General features: G+C 32.0%; 1 protein-coding gene across 1 annotated transcript in view; it reads left to right on the plus strand.

The window, feature by feature from the left end:
- The window catches only part of CTNND2 (catenin delta 2), a 1,154,077-nt gene that overhangs the window by 815,187 nt on the left and 315,267 nt on the right, over positions 1–23,623 (plus strand). Inside the window, 1 exon segment of the mRNA XM_074279123.1 lies at positions 19,846–19,978. Coding sequence (XP_074135224.1) covers positions 19,846–19,978 — 133 coding nt within the window.

Here is a 23,623-nt window from a genome sequence, read left to right on the forward strand (position 1 = left end):
ATTTTATGAATAGCATGTGGCATAAAAATTTAGAAATGCAGAAGACTAATATATTTGGAAGGGATTTGAGGAATGATGGAGAAAAAAGGAAATTATAGCAAGCAAAAATAAATTAATCCTATCTCCTGATCTTTTCCACTGAAATCTCTTTGCTTTCTATTTTAGTAAATATCTGTGATTCGCTTATATCCTTTGTTGGCTCAAGTAATAGCAGACAAAATAGGTTTTGCAGACAATTAGCTAGGCAACCTTAGATAAGTCACTCAACTTGACTGAATTAACTTCTCTTTCTCTCAGGTCTTTTGTTACTCTAATATTTTTTAATGAGAGTTTTATGTAAAATTATTTTAATGAGTGTTAAAATACTAGACTTTGTATAATGTTATAGTTGATAAAAGAAAAGTTTTTTTTAAGTAACCTGATAAAAAGAATTGTAATGTCAGAGAAACTGAGGCAAGATAGAGATTAGAAATGTTTTAATATTTTATTTGAATTTATGAGAGGGAGAGATTTTCTGGGGCCAAAGGATCCATTTTGGTCCCAGAGCTGATGTCTGAAAGCATTTAGCAGTGAATGTAAGATTCCAATGATTTTTATATATGTGGCACCAAGGTCAGGGGAGAAAGGGCAAGAGGTGGAGTCCAAGCATTGGTGAGCATGGGAATTTCCAGAAACAGACCATCAATCCACTTCTGACAGGGTGGAGAGTGAGAACCATAAATTCTGTTAATTTAGAAGGATTTAGGAGCCAGGATGTCTGAACCAGATCTTCCCTTATCTGAGATTATATATTTATTTTATGACTCTTTTGGAATGCCAGAGTGCCCAGATCTCAATCTTAATGAACAGGAAAAGTGAGTCGCAACCAGGGGAAACTGAGGCAGGACTATTTAGGGAAACTGTGGCACAACAGTATGAAATTGTTCTGAAATCAAGAATTTAATAAAGAACCTCCTATGTGCTAGACATTATTTAGAGAGCAGGAGATACAAATAGAGCCAAAAAAAAAAAACTTGTCCCTGAACTTAAATAGCTCACTGTCTAACGGAAAGGGGGGGGGGGGGAGACACCATGCAAACAACTATGTACAAACAAAGTATATCTGGGTTAAACTTAAAGTGATCTCAAAGAAGTTTATGGCAATATTACAGCTGTAAGGTGATGAGGGTCTGGACCAGTGTGGTAGCAATGCTGTAGGAGAGGAAGGAGTGAATTTAAGAGATGTTGCAAAGGTAGAAAAAAAGGATATAGGATGAGAAGAAAGTCAAGAATGACACCTAGGTTGTGGAAAATTAGGAAGAGGAAATGTTTGGGAGGAGTTATATATTGAACACCTTGAGTTTGAGTCTATATGGCCCCCTGTTCAAGATGTACACAGGCAGTTAGAAATGCGATACTAAAAGTCAGGAGATTGACAAATAGATCAAGGAATCACCAACACAACCATCATAATTGGATCCATGAAAAATCAATGAGATTACCAATTGAAATATTATAGAGGGAGAAGAAAATATTGCCAGAATAGAGCAAAATAGGGTGAGGGCTTGGGAAAGAATTGATCTTTAAAAGGATTGAAGGTCACTGTGAAAACAAAGAACTGGTTTAGAGCAAGTGACAGAGAATTAAAGGTATAAAAACCAAGCTTATGCTTAGGATAGATAAAGGAATTGCAGAATTCACAAACGTAAAATTGAAACTTTTGGGGTGATGGCAGGAGCAAGGGTATAGCCATCTTTGTGTAGTTGAGGTAGATTGAGGAATAGAACATGTGAAAAGAATAAACTGAGGAAAGAGAGTACCCTGGAGTCACCTGCCACAATATTCATTAAGTGACAAATATGGATTGGATGACCCTCAAAGAAAGAGATGTACCCTAAAGATAGCCATAGATGTAGAACCTGGAAATGACAGTGAGGAAAAAGCCCTATTTCCTAGTATTCCAACTGTCCCACCAGGTGCAGTGAGTCTGAGGGTTTATGTCAAAGTAAAAATAGTACTACAAAGCAGAACTGAGGAAGCTTCAAAAATTAAGAAACCTAAAGAAATTTCAGTGAGGTAAAATTTGTTAAAATGTATTTAACTTAGAGTCCTCTCTTTAGAAATAATGCTAAATAAATGTTAGGGTAATTTTATATTGGAAATAATTTCTGTGATATTAGTAAGTGTGAGTTTTTTGTTTTCTTTTGTTTATTGAAAAGGAATATATTTAGTCAATCATCATGTTTATTCTAATTTCATTTGTCTTGTGAACTAGAAAGTGAAGCTCCATCTCTCTAATAATTTTCTTTGCTTCATTTTTCTTCAACGAGCTTCCTAACTCACCTGAGAGAGGTTTTGTTTTGTTTTGTTTTTCATACCATTAAGCTAGTTTTTCTCTTGCAGCTCCCATATCCCTTAGGTTGATTGCTCACTGAAATCTAAGTCCACAGAAGCAATACAAAAGCACCACAGTACCACAGTGGAATGAGAAGGGAAAAAATCCCTAAAGATCACTTAAAGACTGAAGAAATAAACACTAGCTTCATATAGTTATGAACATTTTGAAAACACTTTTAAAAACTTAGTGTAATGTAAAGTCAAATGCTCTTTTTCTGTGATTTTTTTTTTTTTAATGATTCCTCTTAGTTCAGGTATAATATCATAGATCTAGAACTAAAAAGGGCTTCATTCAGGGGCCATCTAGTACAATCTTTTCATTTATAGATGAGAGCAACACTTCAGGAGGTTAAGTATCTTGCCATTAGAATCACAAAGATCTTCTGAATTCAAATTAAATATTCTTTTCACTATACCCTACTGGGGAAGCTTTTGATAATTAAGCAATTTGACCTTTCCCTTATAGGCCATTGCAAATGGATAAATAATGGTGTCATTGATAAAAAGAAAAGTCAGAATGGTGGGGATGGGGACCAAGGGGAAGAGATATTTTGGAGAGCCAGAAAATGAACTCATTTTTTAAATATTTTGAATTTGAGGTCAGTAAGATTCCAAGGATGTTTGCAGTAGTCAATTAGAAATGCTGGTCTTGGATTCCATAATATTATTTGTATCTCTAATGCTTTGCACAGTACTTAGCAAATGGTAGCCACTAAATAAATGTTTATTGAATTAAATAGAACAAGAAATATTGCTTTTGGAGTCTTGATAAGTAAAATTGTGATGAGTAAATGAAAGAGTTTGTGGAGAGAGAAGGATAGAGTATAGAGAGAAATAGTTCAAGTTTAAGGAATTAAGATGAAGATCATTCAAGGAAAGAAATGGACAAGTTAAAAAAGATTAGGATATTGTGATGCCTTTGGAGTATGAAATAGGAGAGTATTTATTGTTAGAGAGGTCTAAAAGGATGAGGCATAATAAAAATCCAGGCTACTGGATTTGTCAATTTAGTGGTTACTGATAACTAGGGAGAACAATTGTGAGAAGATCGTTTGCAAAAGGGTGAAAAGAGGATTTAGAGACAGAAAAAATTTTAAAGACTTTGTACCAATTCTTTTTAAAATCCCACACAATAGCAGAATAGTCTAGACAAATTAAGGGAAGGTCATAATAATAATAATAAGAAGAATAGCATTATATAGAACTTAGAAGTTCTTAAAGGACTTTAAAAATATTATCTTCACAACAATTCTGGAAAGGACTATTTATTATTATTCTCACTTTATACATGAGAAAACTGAGACAGACAATGGTACGTAACTTGGTCATGAAGAAGGGACCCCAAAACTCTAAAACTCTTTGAAGGAGAAAATTTCCTTCAACTCTGCTTCTGTGAGGGACCCCACCTGAGGGAAACAAGACAAACAGTTTCATTCTGTTATCTTCTATTCAATTCTATTCAAATTCCAGCTCAATCTGAAACCCAACTTGTAGATGAGCCAATTTGGGACTCCACCTACTAGCCCCCTTCAGCTTGTAGCCAAGGCTCCTGTTATAAAAGAGTCAATCTAAAATCCTCTCTTTGTAGAGGTTCCAAACATGCCAAGGAAACCTCTGCCCACCGGAATAACTTTTCCAGTGTTATCCTCACCTATTTCCCTAATGAGACTGTATGCCTCTCTGTCAGGATTTCTAACTTTACTTCCCAATCTCTATAATAAACCTCTTTTATCAATCTAGGTTTTTGGATTTGTAAATTCCTTTACAGAAAATCTCTGCACTGCCAGAAGGGAATTCTCCAAAACTCCCTACCCCTGCACCACTAGATCACCAGAAACCCTAATCTCATTTTTGTTCCTCAAATCTAGACCTTATCATTTTGTTCCCTACTAAAAGGAACCCCAAAACCTAAACCTTATCATATCCATACCAGGAGCCCCAAAAACTAGACTTCACCTCATCATATTTTGGTTCCCTGATTCATCAATCTCATAAGTCAGAGTTGCAGAATTAGTAAATATCTAAGGCTAGATTTGAACTCAGCTTCTTGACTCTATTTTAAAAATTCTAACCACTGCATTGTTACAAAAACAATGAAACAACTATGGAAGCAAAAACAGGGAAGGACTCTGAAAATGTTTTAGGCAGATAGAAAAGTTAGAAGAGAAGAGATTAAAAGAGACAGAGAGAGTGAAACAGCAACTTTAACAGGAATAGAGAAAAATGGAATCAAAACCTAAGAAAAATAATTTATAACCCTTTCTCTGATACAGAAATGAAGGAGGCCAGAAAGAGTGATGATTCTGAGAGGTTCTAAAAATAGTTGAGTAAACCCTTCCATGTGTAGGTGTGTATTATACATACATACATACACACACACACACACACACACACACACACACACACACACATATATATATATATTTGGTCATCTAAGATATCTGCTGTCAGTGTGTGTGTTGTTTGTGAACTAGTTAAGGGAGAGAGAGAAGGAGATATTTGAAGTAATAACTGTGGAAGATGAAATAGGGAATCTCCAATTCAATCTCTACTATTGTACATAGAAAGTTTGATATAATGCTGAATTGAATAGACATCCTATTCAGAATAATTCAACAAATATTTATTGAACATCTATTATGTGCAAGGCATTGGAGTAGGTGCTGGAATGGAATACAGAGATGAATAAAACATAGCTTCTGCCCTTGAGGCCTTGTAGTCTGAGATTTCAGCAAGAAAAAGGAATCAGAGATAGAATACTATCAATGACATAGTGTCATTACCTTTTTCACTGTGTTGCAGAGAGGAAAAACAAAAGCCTGTAGAATACAATAGGGTTCTTTTTCTTTTTCTTTCTTTTTTTTTTTTTTTTTTTTTTTGGTTCTGTTTCAAAAATATAAAAACAAATATTATAATTACATATAATTTGGGATTTCCAAAGCAACTCAAGGCATTTGCTTGAACTTATCATTCATTTCACTGGCTTATGGAAGTAGATCATAAGCAACCTAGCACATAATGGGTAAAAGACCTAATACTTGACTCTAAATCAAACCTGGTTGTGCAACCTTGAGGACAAATCACTTACCCTCTCAATGTATATCTTCTAAAACTATGAGTTATAGAATTAATAGTTATTCTATAAGTATTACTTTTATATAACTATAATCTATACAGAATATTGTTGGAAGATTTTCTACTCTGAGAAATTCCCACATGGATTATATCACAGATCTGAAAAGCAACAATAACAAAATGAAAGTAATTAGATGAAACAGTTTTTCATATTTGATATTTGGAGAATATTGATATCACAGAGATATATGGTCTGCCATCAAATTATCTCACCTTTTAGTAATTTGTGTAACAAATATTCTTTAAAATATCAAATAAGATTTTATGCAGGTTTGTGTATCTGTGTGTATATTTACAGACACACACAGACACCTTTCCTATAAAGGAATAATAAGTCTGGTGTGATAAATAAATGGTTCTGTTTTGGAGGCAAGACCCAGGTTCACATTTCTAATTTTGATGCATACTATTTGTGTGAACATAAAAAGTCACAACTTCTAGGTGAAGCAACCATCTAATAATATATGTTGCTGATTTGCATAGATGGGGAAATTTGTTTCTCATCTGTAAAATGAGCTAAAGAAGGAAATGGCAAACCATTCCATTATGTTTGCCAAGAAAATCCCAAATGCATCACAAAGAGTCCAACCAAACTGAAAAGATAAAATAGTAACAAATGTATAGGGGGCCTGTATGTTTGCATATATATGCACATGTGAACATACATATGTCTCTATGTTCCTTTTAGTATTATGCATTTTCTTCATTTTTGATCTATATTATGAAAAACAATTTCAAGTGTTCTCATAATGAGTATATTCCTTAAGAACAAAAGGCTACAATGGCACTAACTGGGCTTTTTGTAGCCTAGGCAGCAGCTACTATATTTTTCCTGCACATACATGGTCTCTGCCTTCTGACAACTAAGATAAGAGGAAGGGCTCCTCTAATTTCCCTAATGCCTTTCAATTAAAAGTCACGGAAATATGAAGCACCAGAAAAAAATTGCAGAAGTAAATCCAACCTCCATAATCTGTCACTACAAGATGCCCCAGTGACCGTGAAAAGGGAATTAGCTAGACAGGTTATTTGGCGTCATGTAGGCATACCAGCTGATTTAATGTTTCACTTACCAGTTGGTTGTTTTGACATCATGTTGACATACCTCAAGGCTAGTATATCAACTGTCAAAAATGCCATTCCATTTGTAGGGCAGGCCAACCCTATGCAAAAGTGTGCCATCTGCCCTGGCATCCCCTGATGCTCTTCTCTCCCCCTTCCTCTGGTATTCTCAGGCTACCTTTCCCCAGTCTACCTAGATTTAGTGATGATTCTTGTTTTTTCCCTTCTTTGAAACTTATCCTCCTTGTGTTTTTCCCATTAAGCCAGACTTTCTATATTGATCTTTGTTAGATTTTCATTTATATGTGTTTCTCTCTTATTTTTTTTTCAGTTAACAAGCATTTATTCTCCCACTCCCCTCAATTGAGTAAAAGAAAAATCCCTCATAACAAATACACTTATCTAGGTAAAACAAATTCCATTATTGGCTTTGTCCAAAAATGTATGTATGCATTTTATCTTCAGTCTTTGCAGCAGAAAGAATGGTACATTTTCAGTCCTCTGGAATCCTAATTGGTCATTGAATTGATCAGAATTTTAAAGTTTTTCAAAATTGTATTTCTTTATAATGTTGTTGCCAACATGACTATTGTTCTAGTTTTTCTCACTATATTCAGCATTATTTTTTAGAGATCTTCTTGGTTTCCTTTCAAACTGTACATTTAGTCATTTCTTGTGGCACAATTATCTTTTATTCCACTCAGTTGCCATAATTTTTCTCACCTTTCCTCAATATATGTATACTCCCTTACTTTCTAGTTTGGGCTATAGAAAAAGACTACTATAAATATATTTGTATATGTGAGTTTATGCCAGGAAGTTGAAAATGCATTTCTTCATTCCCATTCAGATTCGAGTAGAGTTCAATAACCTGTCAAATCCCTTTCTATTCTATGATTCTGTAGGTAGCAAATAAAAAAAAGAAGCAGAAGAAAGGAACTAATTATATAGGGGGTTTTTGTTTTGTTTTGTTTTAATCTTAGGAAAGAGGAAGAGAAATAGTGGGAAATAAAAAGGAAAAGGAAAAGCATAGCCAGTTTCTATAAGGCCTTGAAATCTGGGCACAAAAAAAAAGTCATGAATGGCCTAAGCAAAACTGTGATTCATGTAATCAAGATTACAAACCATGTAAGGCAATGGTGAACCAAGCATTTGGGACACTTTTAGATGTTTATAATTATAATATGAAGCAATCATGAGAAAAAGTTTTAATCTCCTGAATTAGCATTATTATTTGGTAAAGCACAGTCCAGCTGCATTCATTAGACCCCTTCTTACACCAGATCTCTTTTTGATTTGAACTATTAGTAGGGTACGTACTTCTTCAATGTATTTTAAAGACAGAATAGCATTCATTTCCTTGGAAGAAAAGTTGAAAAGTTATATCATGTCAGAATAAATAGTGAAGTAGTCATTTAACCTTCTGCCTCAAGTTCCACATCTGCAAAATCTGCCTAATAATAATATCTGCCTCCCAGTGTGGTTGTGAGGAGCAAATCAGATAATAAATGTAAAGCACTTAGCATAGTGCCTAAAACATAGTTAATGCTATATAAATGTTAGCTACTGGTATTATTTTTCTGGATTCTTTGGGCAGACAAATGGCATAGTAGAATGCAAGAAGTCCTGAGTTTAAATCCAACCTCAAACACTTACTAGTGGACCTGAGTAAGCCATTTAATCTCTGTTTGTCTCAATTGTAAAGTGGGGATGATAATTGCATCTATGTAAGAGCATTATTGTGAGGATCAAATGAGATAAAATTCATAAAACCTTATTAAATTTTTATTATAGATTTTTATTTACAAGATATATACATAGGTAATTTTTCAGCATTGACAATTACAAAACCTTTTGTTCCAATTTTTTCCCTCCTTTTCCCCCACCTCCTCCCCCAGATGGCAGATAAACCTATACATGTTAAATATGTTAAAGTATATGTTAAATAGTATATACTATATTCATAAAACCTTAAAGCACTTTGTAAATCCTAGCAATCACCTATTTACATGAGGCATTCATTCCGATGATTGTAACTAATAAAAATAGTTCTCATTTGAAAAGCAAGGATTCATGTTTTTCCTGAATCTAAATCCAGTATTCTTTCCATTAGACTTTGCAGCTTCTGCTCTTCCCAACTGGAAGAGACTTTTAAAAATTAAGAGGGAATTCAGAATAATCAGATACTTAAATAAAAAACAAACAAAAAAGTTCTCTGTGAATGGCTTAAAGGAGTTGGATTTATTTAGAATTAAAGAAAAATAAATGTGTTGTACTGAAAAAAAAAAGTGGACAAAAATTCAGAATTGGGTTCTAATCCCATTTTGGCTAACAGCAAATGGTGAGACTTTGAATAGATGCCGGTGGAGCTTTCCATACCATACATACTTTTTTTTTTTAACTTGAAAAAAAAAGAAAGGTAATAAGTATAGTAACTCACCTTTCTATGGTGTGGTAAATTTCACAAAGTATTGTTTCCTTACAACAATCCTGATCTTCATATCAAATTTTAAAATTTGCAAAGTATGTTCTAGTCATTAATTCATTTGATTCTTACAGCATCTCTGTGACATTGACCAAAAATATTATCATATATGATTTATCCAGATAAGGAAATGAGCTTTTAATGCTTAAATAACTTGGCTATTTTCACTTATCTATTAAGCTATTGAGTGTTAGATGTGGCATTTGAACTGATATCTTTCCTGAAATCCAAATATATTTATTTATCTTGCCATTATCCAATATTTATTTCACTAAATATTATGATGCTTTTTCCTCTTTTTCTTACATATGAAGAAACTGAAACCCAGAGGAATTTAATGATTTGCCCTTGGTAATCTAATGTAACAAAGGAAATTTTTGACTCATATCTACTGACAAGTTTATTCTTCTTTCCACTAATGCTTCTCTGCTGACCTCATAGATATAGGTTAAGGAATAGATGAGGTTGTGTGTGTGTGTGTGTGTGTGTGTGTGTGTGTGTGTGTGTGTGTGTGTGAAAAAACTTTGGTAAGTACCAAGGACACCAATTATATTATAAATTACCAATAATGTTTCCAATTATTCCTAGCCTTTGGAATGATTTGAAAGCATTATTATGTAGAGTCAGGAAATTAGGTGATACTTGAAGTTCCACTCTTTTATAATATTTCTGAAATTATGCTCCAATGTAGACAATATTTATATCTTTTTCTTGCTAAGAACATTCCATGTAAACAAATGACTCACTTGAGAGATATTTCAGACCTGGTTTTTCAGGCTGTAATAAGATTTTTTAAAAGGACATTATCTCTGTTCACTGTTAGCCCAAATAAATTCTGATGGGATTCCAATGAAAATTATAATGTCATGCAAGTAAAAAGTATCATATGGAACATAGAATTTGTGGTCTATAGAAGTAAAACCAACAGTAGGTATAGTTGAAAATGGATACCTACACTTCATGTTGAGATAAGAAATCCACCAGTCAACAATGAGTATCTATGCTGTGTTCAGTACTGTTTTAAATATTTGGGGGAAATGCAAAGATGTGATATATCTCTGCCTTAGAATAATTTACAATATTTTACAATTTTTTCTTATAAACCTGAATGTCAGCACAAATTAATAGATCATTAATTTCCCACATACCATTACTTCGAATGTTCTCATTATTTGCTTCCCTCAGAAAGAATATATTCCAGTGATATATGGGACAGTCACCATTAAAAATTTTGCTGTGTTTCTATACTGAATTAGTAGCACTTTTTAAATATTTAGCTATATTCCAAGATTTCATACAAATGTACGTACTATTCAAATAACTCTCCAGTATCAATATTTGTTTTATAATTTAAAAAAACTTGTGACTCTCAGAATACTTTAGAGTTTAAATTTTTAAATTATATTGCAATGAATTGAAAAAAGAAATTACTAATGTGCTGTTATCCCTTATAAGTAGTATTCCCAATACAAAAGCAAGTCCTTTTATGGTAGCATAGTACTTGTTAAAGTTCCATTTGTAGAATCCATCTCCATGCCTAAAATGAATAATTTCATAATGCTTCATTTTTTGTTCTTTACTGAGCATTGGATGTCTAAGTCCGCAGGTATGCCTTTAAGAATAAAAATTTATTCAAAATATTGCTATTTTATGTGACAGTTTTTTGATTCCTAGAAAAGGTTACATTTCCATATTTCATAGCTGTGCTAACATTTTTCACACAGTGTGTGTGTGTGTGTGTGTGTGTGTGTAACCTAGTAAGTATTGAGGTTTATGTTGACTGATTCTATAGAAAATTGATGATAATTCTCTTTTTTTTAATCCTTCCAGATCTTCTTCAGCTAAGAAACATTTTATATATGATACTACTATTCCACTTTAGGCAGAAGCTAAAGTGAACTGTTTTTCTGACATTTTAATACTTTCAAAATAGCATAATATTTATTTAGATAAAAACATTCCACTAGAATTTTATGAGGCTTTTTAAAACTAAGAATTTAAAATATTGGATTTTAATAGAAATTCACAAAGGGAAAATTATAATTGTATTTAACATTTCAGAAGAATTATTTAAATGTTGATCATTTGGATATATATATATATATATATATATATATATATATATATATATATATGTACATATATATATATATATATACACACACACATATATATTTACACACACATATATGTGACAAAGTCCTACAATTATTTTTGAACACTTTATCAAAATAGTGCTTCCCTCCTTTGATCTCTGTTCTTTTTCCTAACCCTTTAAAAAAAAGAAACAAAATGATAAAATATAATTTAGAATTATTTGCATTATTTTTATCTGCCTGGTCAGATTTAGAGGGGGAAATTAATCATCTAAATACCTCTTTAAAATATGACTACCTTTCGCCTCTGTGGGTTTGACAAATTTGAAATTATATCTTGGGTCTACAAAAAATACCTAATAATTTTTAAACACATAACTTAGCTCACATAACAAACTAAAATGGAAAATGGATGAGGATTCTCATAATACATACTTTTTTCCTAAAGAAGCATATCCTCAAAATGAAGTTAAGACTGGTCTTTAGAGAAGTAGCTTTTCCCTGAAAGCAAGATTCTGGTGCAAAGGGCATTTATATTAAGGAATTCTTCTATGATTTAGAATGAACTTGCTAACCTAAGACCATCACAGAAACAAAATCTTTCTAACTATAAGTTCAGCTCTCTCTAGAGTAAAATATTGTTTAAAAGTCAGTTTACATTAGACAGTGTTTCTAGATTTGCAAAGTGTTTTATGTGCATGATTCCAGTTCATCCACAAAGCTGCTATTTGGGGATGCAGGATTCAGATCCAGAGGAATCATTAAATTTCCATTTTTATGATGCTACTAGACTTTAAGAATTATTCTTCAAGGTTGCTTTGACATGAGTAACAAAAATCCAGATGAATCCATACAAGAACGAGGAGTATCCATATTCTGTTCTGGAAGGAGAAGTACCTATCACAGGATTGTTAAATATAAACCACTCTGCATTATATATATGAAACAATTGATGTTCACAATGATTTTAGCCTACAGCTAATAAATGTAAGAGTATCCTAGATTTAAACTCAGACCTTAAAGGTGGGTTAAGTCGCATAGTAGATAGAGGGTTGAATTTGGAGTCAGATTTGAATTCAAATTCTTCCTAGACTTTTAGTAGTTGTGTTACATTTAATAAATCTCTAATCTCTCTATGTCCTAATTTTTTTGGTTAAATAGATGCGTTCTCCATCTTTATATAAATTTCTACTCTTTCCTTACACAACTGTACCATCTGAGTCATAAACAGTCATGGGCAGAGTGATATATAATCCTGTTATTGGGGAGGCTGATGCTGCTGGATTGCTTGAATAAAGTAGTTCTGAGATGTTGTAGAACTAAAGTCAATTAGATGTGCCTACTAAGACTTGCATCAATATGGACAATCCTTGAAGTGTACCAAAATAAAATTGCCTAAAGAGGAACAAACTGGCCCAAAGCAGAAATAGAGCATGTCAACATTAAGTGGGAGTGAGCCTGTGTACAGTCTCTCAGCTTTCAATCTGGGTGATATCAGGAAATCCTGCCTCAAAAATCAATGTATGACTGAATGATCTTGGATAATTTGAGCTAGCAAAAACTTTAAAGATCAACTAGTAGCCAAACTCATAATTTTACAAATGAGGAAAACATGACTCAAGAAATCTTTCTGATGGTCACACAGAAAGTATTAGAACTGGAATCCAAAGTCAGATTGTCTTGAATCCTTTCAAACCTGAAAACATTAAGTGTCAATTAAATACCTAACTGCAGAACTTTGAGCTACACCAGATAATTATCTGTTCTGCCATCCTTATGACCTAGGAATTGATGTGGTAAAAGGAACTATTAATAGTTCCTCTATCAATTTCAGCCTTCTCAGGAATTATTCAAAGGGAGATGGTTTTTAAAAACCTGCATTAAGAGAATATTTGGTTACCATTCTTAATAACATTATAAGTGATAGATGATGTAAATCATTTTTTTGTTAGAAAACATATGATGAATTTGGGAATCAAGAATAAAAATTAGTGTAATGGAAAAAAACATAATTTTCTTTTACATCTTTAATAAAAGTTTATTAGAAATCATATCTAATATATATATAGATATAATGTTATCATATGCTTTCATAAATTTTCTCTAATAAAAATTTCTGGAAATCATGGATAATCATAAAGATATAGCCATAGATTATTAGGAATATATTATTGAGTATTATAATATTACTATATATGACTATATTAGTAATACTGACATATATGTATAGCTACATATACTCATCCATATAATGTAATATATACATATATATATATATATATATAATATGTTTATATATGTATATTCCTAACAGTATTATACATATGGATAACTAAAATATCCTTTTGGTATTGTGGAAATCCTACTGGACTTTGAATCAGAATGCCTGGGGTTATATTTCCAGCTCTTTTATTTCCTATGTATCTTTGTTATCATTGTCACCTAGTTTCTCTGAAGCTTAGTTTTCTTGTCTATAAAATATTAACAATAATACTTTGATTACCTAATTCATAGAATTCTTATCAGGAAAGTCAATTAATAAACATATATTCTGTGGCTACTCTGTCTGTACCCAGGCACTGGATTAAGCACTCAGCACACAAACATGAAAAAGAAATTTCCTTCACTCAATTTAGAATCTCATGGGAAGAGAGAGTATATAAAAGGAAATTGAAAAGTGGTCAAGGATGGAAGGCCCAGGAACATGACGGAGATGTCAGAGGAATACAGCTAGATGGAAAATGAAGCTAGCTGACCTGAACGACAATCTTAAATGGATGTTCTGAGAGTTTTCCATCCTCTAATCAGAAAGGTTTCTGGGACTAGAGGGTACGGATGAAGTCAGAGTTCTAGAACTGACGTGTTCCTGAGGAATGAAGCTTCTGGGACATTATGGAAAGGTTAGACATGAAGCTGGTAGAAAAGGAGGCATGGCTGGCCTGGGCTCCTGGAGTTTTTGGAGGAGTTCTCCATTGAAGTATGAATTCAGCTAGCAATTTATCTGGAATTGTTATCATGCATTTTTTTTTGCATTTTAGTTATTTGCATGTCATATTTCCCGGCAAGTTGATAGGTTCCATGAAAGCAGATATGTTGCCCAATCTAAATTTTGTATATTACCTAGGAGCTAGCACATGGTCATATTAAGTACATGTTGTTGTTCAATCCTCCATTTATTTCTGAATCAGTGACTTCAAAGACCATACTGTTCAAGTAATATTCTTGGCAACAATACAAAAGTGGTTTGCCATTTCCTTCTTCAGTGGATTAAGACAAACACAGGCTAAGTGACTTGTCTTATTCATGCTTTAGGTACTCACGGTGAGTACCTAAAACTGCATTTGAATTCAGTTCTTTCTGACTTCAGGCCCAGCATTTTATCTTCTGAGCTATATAATGGCCTCGTATTATATATATATATATATATATATATATATATATATATATATATATATATATATATATATATATAGTGCCTAATAAAGGTTTGCTGATTGCTTGCACATAGTATATAAAGAATTACTTTTTTTCCTCCAAAATTGTAGTTGAGACTTAAGCTATGTATAATAACAGAAACAGTTTTATTTTTTCTCTTAAAACTCTGGAAATAACTGGGAGATATATATATATATATATATATATATATATATATATATATATATATACTTTGTCAACAAGACACTATTAGAAAAGTTTAGGATAATTTTCATTAAGCCAAAAAAAAGTAATAACGCTAAAAAATCATTTTGTACATTGCAAAACATTAGGCTATCTACTTAAGAATTTTTGAATTCATAAAACATAATTTCATTGAATATATTTACTGAACACCTATTAAGTGCCAAGTATTATGCTAGCTACTAATTAAACCATATCTGGTTTTTTTTTAAGTTGAAGCTAATTTGTGACGATGGTTTCATATAATGCCACTCTCCAGCATTCTTCAGAAGGAAATCTTGATGTATGCTACATGAACTGTTACCTAATTGAGCAATTATTGTGTAGTTAATAAAGAAGACTGAAATTAATTCTTTGCTAATTGCTTTCTGAAAGCATGAATTTTAGCTTAATTCATCTTCTGAGACTACAACCATGTGATATTTTAAATGTGATTTCCCCACTTTTAATTTATTGATGTTCATGAGATATTGATGAAACTTTAAAATGAATATACTTTTGGAAATTACCATTAAGGTGATGAGGATTGTATAGCTATATTATTCCAAAGGAAGTTAACGAAACTAGAAGGAAGTGGTGAAACATTTTCCAAAGCCTTGAGTTTTATAAAGATAATGAGTTATTTAGGGTTTTTGGTTTTGTCATATTTTACTGTGATTTACTTAGTAAAGTAGAATTTTATGCTTAATCATTAATTACAGTGTATATTTAATAAATTAAAAGCTTTCAAGAATAGTAAACTAACATGAAATGTACTATCTGCAAAAAGACAACATATTGCTGTTTTTGCATTTCTAAAAAGGCAGTGATAATTTCATATTTGATTGAAACTATATTCCAAATATGATTTTACAAAAACAAAGGACATGTTCAGTTCTGGTAGGAAACTTAAATTTTGTCTCTCCTATCTCTATCTTGTTTTTCTAAATTATCTACTATGATAAAGATACCAAATCAACTTTAGAAGGATCTATTACGTTGAGTTGCTTAATAGCAACTAAAATGGGTTTTCTTGAGCCCTCCCTATATGTTTCTTTCAGCCAGCCCCCAATGGGATCAACAGCATCCATTTGTGGTATGGCTTCAGGGAAAATCTATTTGGTATTTCCCTAGGTAAAACTGGCTTGAGACTTGGATGAAGCCTATACCTTTGGCCCTTTTAGCACTATGCTCTAATCAGTGGTGCTAACTATCCCAAAGTACAGATTTGATAAAAGAATAATGAACTAATGAACAGATATTTTGAGAAAATCTGGCTCATTGTGTTTTAAATAGATCATCAATGATAGAAACCAGATCCTTCTCTATTTCACACTACTATATGGCACATTATTTTAATCTTACTTTTCCCCAGCTTCAACAGAATTTTCTAAATCAGAAATCCTCATGCCTAGTTTATGTCTGACTTTAATTTTAAATTAATGTTGTAGCTCTATGTGAACCATTAGGATGTATTATTTTAGAATTTAGAAGATAGAAAACAGTGCTACATAGGTGCTGATTCTGACTTGCAAATGTTTCTATTAATTACAAAGAAATTTAACTAAATTAATACTTATTTTTTATTTTATCTTGTGTTCTATAACATTTTTCTGAGATAGACAATAATTATATTTCTTTTATAGAAAAGAACCTAAGGTATAAAACCAATAAGAGAATTATCCCAAGACTATATAGCTACCAAAATGGGAAGCAGAAATCAGATTTTATCATTTTCTCCATTGAATAGTATCTAATAATAAGTTGGTGTTTCATTGTCCTAGTTTTAAAATAGGTCTTAAAAATCCTCTAATTCAAAAGAATTCTTTAGGAATAACTAGATTACATTGATGAAATCTTTGAAGTTCTTCAAAGTCAATTATAACATATGCAATACTAAAATACTTTATTTAGAAGTCTTAAGTACATGGTTAATTATTGAAAGGTAAAATGATGAGCTTTTCTTGTGGTGTCCTTATGTGTAAGTAGTATAATATTCATGACAGTCTCATTAATACAGTGTTTTGTTGTTATGAACATAAAGATATGAAAATAGAAAATAATCTTCGAAAAGATAGCAGTAATGTTAAATGCATTTGTTGTAGACCTAACATAAATTGAAGCTGCATATATATGTATAAATATGTATATATACACACACATATCTATATATGTGTGTATGTATATACATACACACATATATATATATAGATCTATAAATATATAGATCTCTATATATACATACACACACACTAAACCACCCATGATTCAAATGTTCTTGGAATAGGTAGAATATTAAATATTTATGGAATATGAGGATTAGTTGTAGGAAGTAGGAATATATGACCTGAAGAAGAGAAGACTTAAGGGGAAGTGGAATCAAGAGAATAAAAATTATATTTAAATACCTCAAATATTTGAATGATTGCATTGTGGAAGAGGCCTCATTCGGGTTCCAAAGAAAAGAACTAAGGAAAATGAAGGCAAATTATAAAGAGTTAGATTTAGGCCTGGCATCAAGAAAGAATGGATTGTCTGGTATGACCAGGGTTTATTCATCAATGAAAAGTTTTTGAGCAAAATCAAAGTGATTAGTTTTAGATATATTGAAGTAGGGGTTCTTGTTTAGATTAGATGAGAATATATGACTATAAAAGTTCTGTAGAGCTCTAAATTTCTGTGATTCTAGACCATATTACCAAAGCATCTAAAAACAATATGCAACAATATTCTTAGCTCAGTTTTCATATAGTGCTTTTACAATTCAAAAAATGCTTTCTTCACAGCAATGCTGTTAGATGGGTAAGGGATAGATTATTATCCTAATTTTTCAAATGCTAAAACTAAGATTCAAAGGTAGCTCCACCCAGCTCTTGCTTTATTTTTTTTAATTCTTCCTATTCCCTCCTCACTAAAATATGAAATTTTAGAATATTTTTTAGTATTGTATCATAAGATCTCGTCTTAACTCTTCAATAAATCAATAAGCATTAATTTAATGATGCTTTCTGGGTGACAGATGAGATCTAACACCTTATCATAACCAAGCAGTTATTACACTGAAGTAAATGATCCTTTCCCAGACAAATTTTTCCATTCTCAAACCTATTTTGTACTTTTCATTCTAGACTAAAGTCCCTTTCTTACAATTAATCCTGTGTCCTTACATTGATAATTTATATGCTTTTAATTATTTCAATATGATTAAAGGATCAGGTAATAATAGTTTTTCTGATTGACTAAAATAATTCAGGTTGTTTATTTTGAAAGTGAAAAAGTAAGATAAATTATAGCAGTGAAATATAAGAAATGATCATTGATTCATACAGCTTATATTAATTGAGCCCTGACTACATGAACAGCACTGAGCTGGAAACTGGGAAATTCAGAAAAGAGAACTCATAAGTGTCAAATTACTTTCACAAACATTCGCCTAGCAGGAGGATTATTGTTGAGGTGGGAAATTAAGTGGATTTTAAAGGGTGGGTAGGAATTGTCTAGGTGAGGAAATAGGTGAAGGCACATTTCAGTTATGGATAGGAACATGTATAAAATCATATAGGCAAGAATGAGTGATGACTCTCTAAGGAGGGAATGAAGGAAATCACTTTATCAAAAGTGGAGAGATTATGAGAAGGAAGAATGGGAGATTTAGGGCATGTTATGGAAGACCCTGAGTTCCAGGCTAAGATTGGACTTTTCAAATAAGTCTTGAAATAGTCATTTTAGGCTTTTGAGTAAGTGAACTATTTGATAAATGTGTTGATTGGGATGATGAAAAATAGTGAGATACAGAGAAAGAGAGATACTTATGAATTCAGGATGATCTGGGGTCAAGACTTATTCTGATACAATTTGGGGACTTGTCTTTAGAAATGTAAATGTGAGATGTGAACAAGACTAGTAGAAAGTATTAGAGATCCAGAAATGGAGCTCAGGAAAGAACTATAGGTATAGATTGCTGCTGTCCGGTTAAAGGTATTTACAACTGCAATTAACAAATCACATTTTTAAAATACCTTGGTTTTTGCAAAGCACTTTCCCTGAAATAGTCCTGAGAAGTAGGAAGTTATTAGTTTTGTTTTCCCCAAAATGAATCCATGGAAGAAGAACTCCTTAAAGAAGGAAAATATAAAAAGACCACAGGGTTCAGGGTAAGGCCAGAGCTATGGGCACCAATAGCCCCAATTAGGATGCTATGGAGTATAGAGAATCCACAGGAGAGCAGGATGCAACAGGTAGAGTTAATATGATTCAGTGTCCCAGAGACTAGGGAAGAAGATAAAGTCAGTGGTGTCATATGCAGTCACAAAGTTATGGGAAATAACTGTGGCAGGGGAAATGTTGTGAATGATAGGACAAATGGAAGGGTTTAAAGAAGATTAAACTGTAAGTTTAAAATAAAACTTCCTTTATGTAAAAGTGTTTTTTAAAACATGTAATTTAAAGGCACATTCTAGAAGTTTTTTAAGGATAGAGTTGATATAAATTTATAAATATATAAATATTCAGATATTATTATGAGAAGGATTGGTTCAGGGAGTTTGAAAATGTATTTTGTTCTAGAATGGTGGGTAAGAGTTGGATTATTAAAGAAATGAGTGAACATTTGAACTTTAATCAGTATGTAATTGGGAGTCAGTGAAAGGCTCTAAGAAAGTTAGTGATGTAATGAATCTAAGGAACTAAATGATTTAGACATAATTCTGTCTGAAAGGGAGGAAGATGTTAAAAGAATCATTTTATTAGATTAAACCAGTCCTTATAGTTATCATATTAAAAACAAGTTATATTAGTACAATGCTTCAAAAAATGTATTATTTGGGGGTAAAAAAGCATTGTTTTATCCAGCTTGACTACTTGATGAGATAGATATTAAAAATATTATTTTCTTCATTTTACATACAGGTAAAGTGAGGCTGAGGTCAAATGATAACATGTCAAGCTTTTAAGTAAATATCTTAATGGAATTGACCTCATCCTAACAGCACTGGCAGATCTGCTGCTGATGCTTTTCTGTTCCTTTATATACAGAGAATTTGGATGGAGAGACCCTGAACTTCCTGAAGTGATCCAGATGCTGCAGCATCAATTCCCTTCTGTGCAGTCAAATGCTGCAGCCTATTTGCAACATCTCTGTTTTGGAGACAATAAAATTAAAGCTGAGGTAAGACTGATTGGATTTTTTTCTTCAAGATTTATATCTACTTATTTATATTCATTGTAAAGGGAATAGTTAAAAGTTATATTTTAAGAATTTAAATCACTAAGTTCACATTTAAGGGTGTTCTTTGAGTGAATTTAGTTATGCTCTGTATTTATAGTTTCCTATCTCAACTGGTTGTGAATAATTTTCCTTTTGCATGGTTTACTAAAACAATCAGCATAATTAAGAGTAACAATGATATGTTTAATTGAGAAATCAGATTTTAATTACTAAGTGCTATTACATTTTTCACCTCTGCCCTACTTCTAAGGAAACAGGCAACTTAGTAGTACAGTGGCTAGAGCACTGAATCCTAAGTAAAGATAACATGAGTTCAAATTCTTTCTCAGACACTTCTTTAGATTCTCAGACTTCTTCAGACACTCAGATGTATGATCTTGGGCAAATTGCTTAACGCAGTTTCCTCATCTGTAAGATGGAGATAATAATAGCTTTACTTCACAGAGTTGTTGTAAGAATCACTTGAAATATTTGTTAGCACCTAGTATAATGCCTAAAACATAGTAGATAACTTAATAAATGCATGTTTCTTTCCCCTGCTTTATGAGCATTTTTGATCCAAGAAGAATGGGAATTTGAAGTAATCACTCACCAATCTGTAAGTATTTTGGAAAAGATGTCCAAAGATTTTGGTGAATATATTAATGACAACTCACATTAAGAAATCTTTTTGTAACTATAATGTTATCCATTTCAAAGTGACCAGTTAATCTCTGGCAAAATGTCTAATAGACAATGACATATTTGAAAACTGGCTCTGCTAATATTCTTTGCAAATGGCAAGACTTTTGCAAACAAAAATCAGTAGACAAAACATTTTCTCTCCTTCCTTTTAGAAAGATTCTTAATTCTACAGCACATAAGCTGTTTTGAGGATAAATCCAAATTATTTTTGGAATGAAGATATAATTATAGTCTATTATGGATTTTTCTAACAAGCACTAGATTGTATGTAATCTTGCTTCTTTTCATCTTTTTGCTGTCTCTGTTCCATTTGGCCTGTGAAAGCATTTACTAACTCTTGGTAGGTAAGCCATTCTCTATGCAGGGTAATAGAATATTGCCTATTTCAAATAAAGAAAAACTTAATCTATAACTCCACTTTTCTCAATAACCTGAAATGCTAATAAGAGAGGGATTTAGCCATATATTAAGAGTCCTGTTTCCTTCTACAGCCTGAGTTCATCGATGGGATACATCATAACCCATTGACATTAAAGGGACAAATAAAATATTTAATGAAATCATTTAGATTGTGGTATTATGGAAAATTTGATTTGTGGTATAAGAACATTGTTTAGCTTCCTTTAAAGGTCAAAAAGATGCATCAGCTTTTTGTGTGTGTGTGTATGTAAGCTAGACATGAAATTTTATTTGTTGGGGCATTTCCCTTAAAATTGAGAGTCTTTCAGAGTTGCCTTGGGCATTGAAACATTTAGGGGATTGTCAGTGGTTTCTGAGGCAGTACTTGAACCCATCTTTTGTAGGGGGTAAATCTAGAGTTGATTACCTACTGTTAATCTTTAGATAGTACCTGCTTGTTGAAAGAATCCCATCTGAACCAGAGATACTGTAGCCCACAAGGATTAGGAAGCAATACTTGTCCTGGATAATATTTCTTAGTTTGGGTAGCCCTCTGCTCTAGATGGCCAGCTTCCCTGCACTCCCAGGACATGAAATAGGCTGTGTTTTCTGGATGATTTGGGATAGGAAATGCAGGGCAGAGGGTATACTCTAATTTCTCCATTAACAAAAATCTGAAAGAAATACTAATGAGCAGTGGAATTAGAGAAAGTATTAAAGAAAAGAGGAAGTGAATGACATGAATAATGTACTAACGATTCAAAGTTTCTTATGAAAGAAAGGCCTCTGATAGGTATTGGACACAATCTATTATGTAGATTCTCAGCCTCTTGCAGTTCTTAGAGTCCAAAACCCTGAGTAATTTGTTCTCCCTTTGAGACTGATGGTTGCCTGTCATGTTTTCATACATAGGTATTGATTTTCGTAATTACCCATTGTCCAAATACAAATTTCTCAAGCATTATTCTTTCTAGATTTACTCAGCATGCTAGTCTATCTGTCACATCTTATTGAATTGATTTAGTCACCCTGTCTACATTTCATTAGAGGTATTGACTTTGTTCACACAATGAATAAGCCATTGAGCATCAGAGAGAATTAATTCTCTTATACCTAGGATATCTTAAATCATATTTTTTCTTATGCCTTATTAAGGTACTTCTGACATTGTTTTCTTGTATTGGAGCAGGAAAACTGTTATTTCTTTCAAAATGATGTCATTGCTGCTATATTTAAAGTTGCAAGTTCACTTATATAAATCATCAGGTCTAAGATCATTCTAGTGAAATAATTATTGGGGAGAACTTAGGTATACTTTACCTATGCCTCATATCTAGGAAGATCTCATCTGTATTATTAATTAAATAATAACAAATTCCTGAGAAAACGCTGGTTGGTATCCTTTCAAGATCTATTTTTATTCAAAGAGATTTTTTGTTTTTGTTTCGTTTTCCATCTGATTTTCCTTAAACAAAAGAACAAGGAGTTTCTAAAGTCTTAGTTTAGTTTTAAGATGTAATATTTTAGGATCAGCTAGATGGCATAGTGGATAGCTTACTGGCCTTGAAGTCAAGAAGACCTGAGTTCATCACTTAACCCCAATTGTCTCACCATCTCCCCCCCAAAAAAATGATAAAATAAGATGTAATGTCTTCAGAAGTTTAAATGCTACTAATTTTAATAAACATTTTAAAATATAATTATATACATTCATTTTGACTTATTTAGTATTGTGAATTTTGAATAATAAATTTTTAATGTGAATTTTAACTAATTTGTAATTTTGCATTGTATAAGATAGTTTTCTTAAGATACTTTTTCAAATCACTGTATGGAGAGAGGATGTCCTCCTTGTTTGGCCACCTTAGTTACCAACTTTTTTCTTTTGGCCATGTATGCATCAAAAATTTCATTCTTTGAATGAGCTTAAGTTTAGAATTATAAATGCAGTCCTTTCAAACACTGCACAGTAGCTGATGAAAGTTTTTACAAATTTTGAAAATTGTCAGCAGTTGTAATTATGTTGAAAAATGTAAGTATTTTAAATAATTTATTTTTAGTTGTTGTTTCTGCAAATTTGTAGCATTTATATTTCTGAAGTTATCAAAACTTAAAGCTACACTTTTGGAACTATATACATATATGCACACATATATCAACTACTCAGCTATATATATGTACATATATACATATATACATATATAATACACATATATACATATATGTATACACACATAACTTAAAGATTAAAATTGCTTCATGGAATTTATACACGTATTAGATACATACACTTGTATATGTCTGACTAGTTTTTGTAGTTGTCTTTTCATTCTTGCCTTTAATTCCTTAAAAGACCATCTTAAGAATATTGTATTGAATTTTGACATTAAATAATCATTAATAGATTCCAGGTTTAAGGGGATTTATTTGATTATGTTATTTTAACTACTGCTGGCAAGATATATTTGCACACACTATAAATCAATATGATACCTTTGCAAG

This window comes from Sminthopsis crassicaudata, chromosome 1 (assembly GCF_048593235.1).
Source record: "Sminthopsis crassicaudata isolate SCR6 chromosome 1, ASM4859323v1, whole genome shotgun sequence".
NCBI classification, from domain to species: Eukaryota; Metazoa; Chordata; class Mammalia; order Dasyuromorphia; family Dasyuridae; genus Sminthopsis; species Sminthopsis crassicaudata.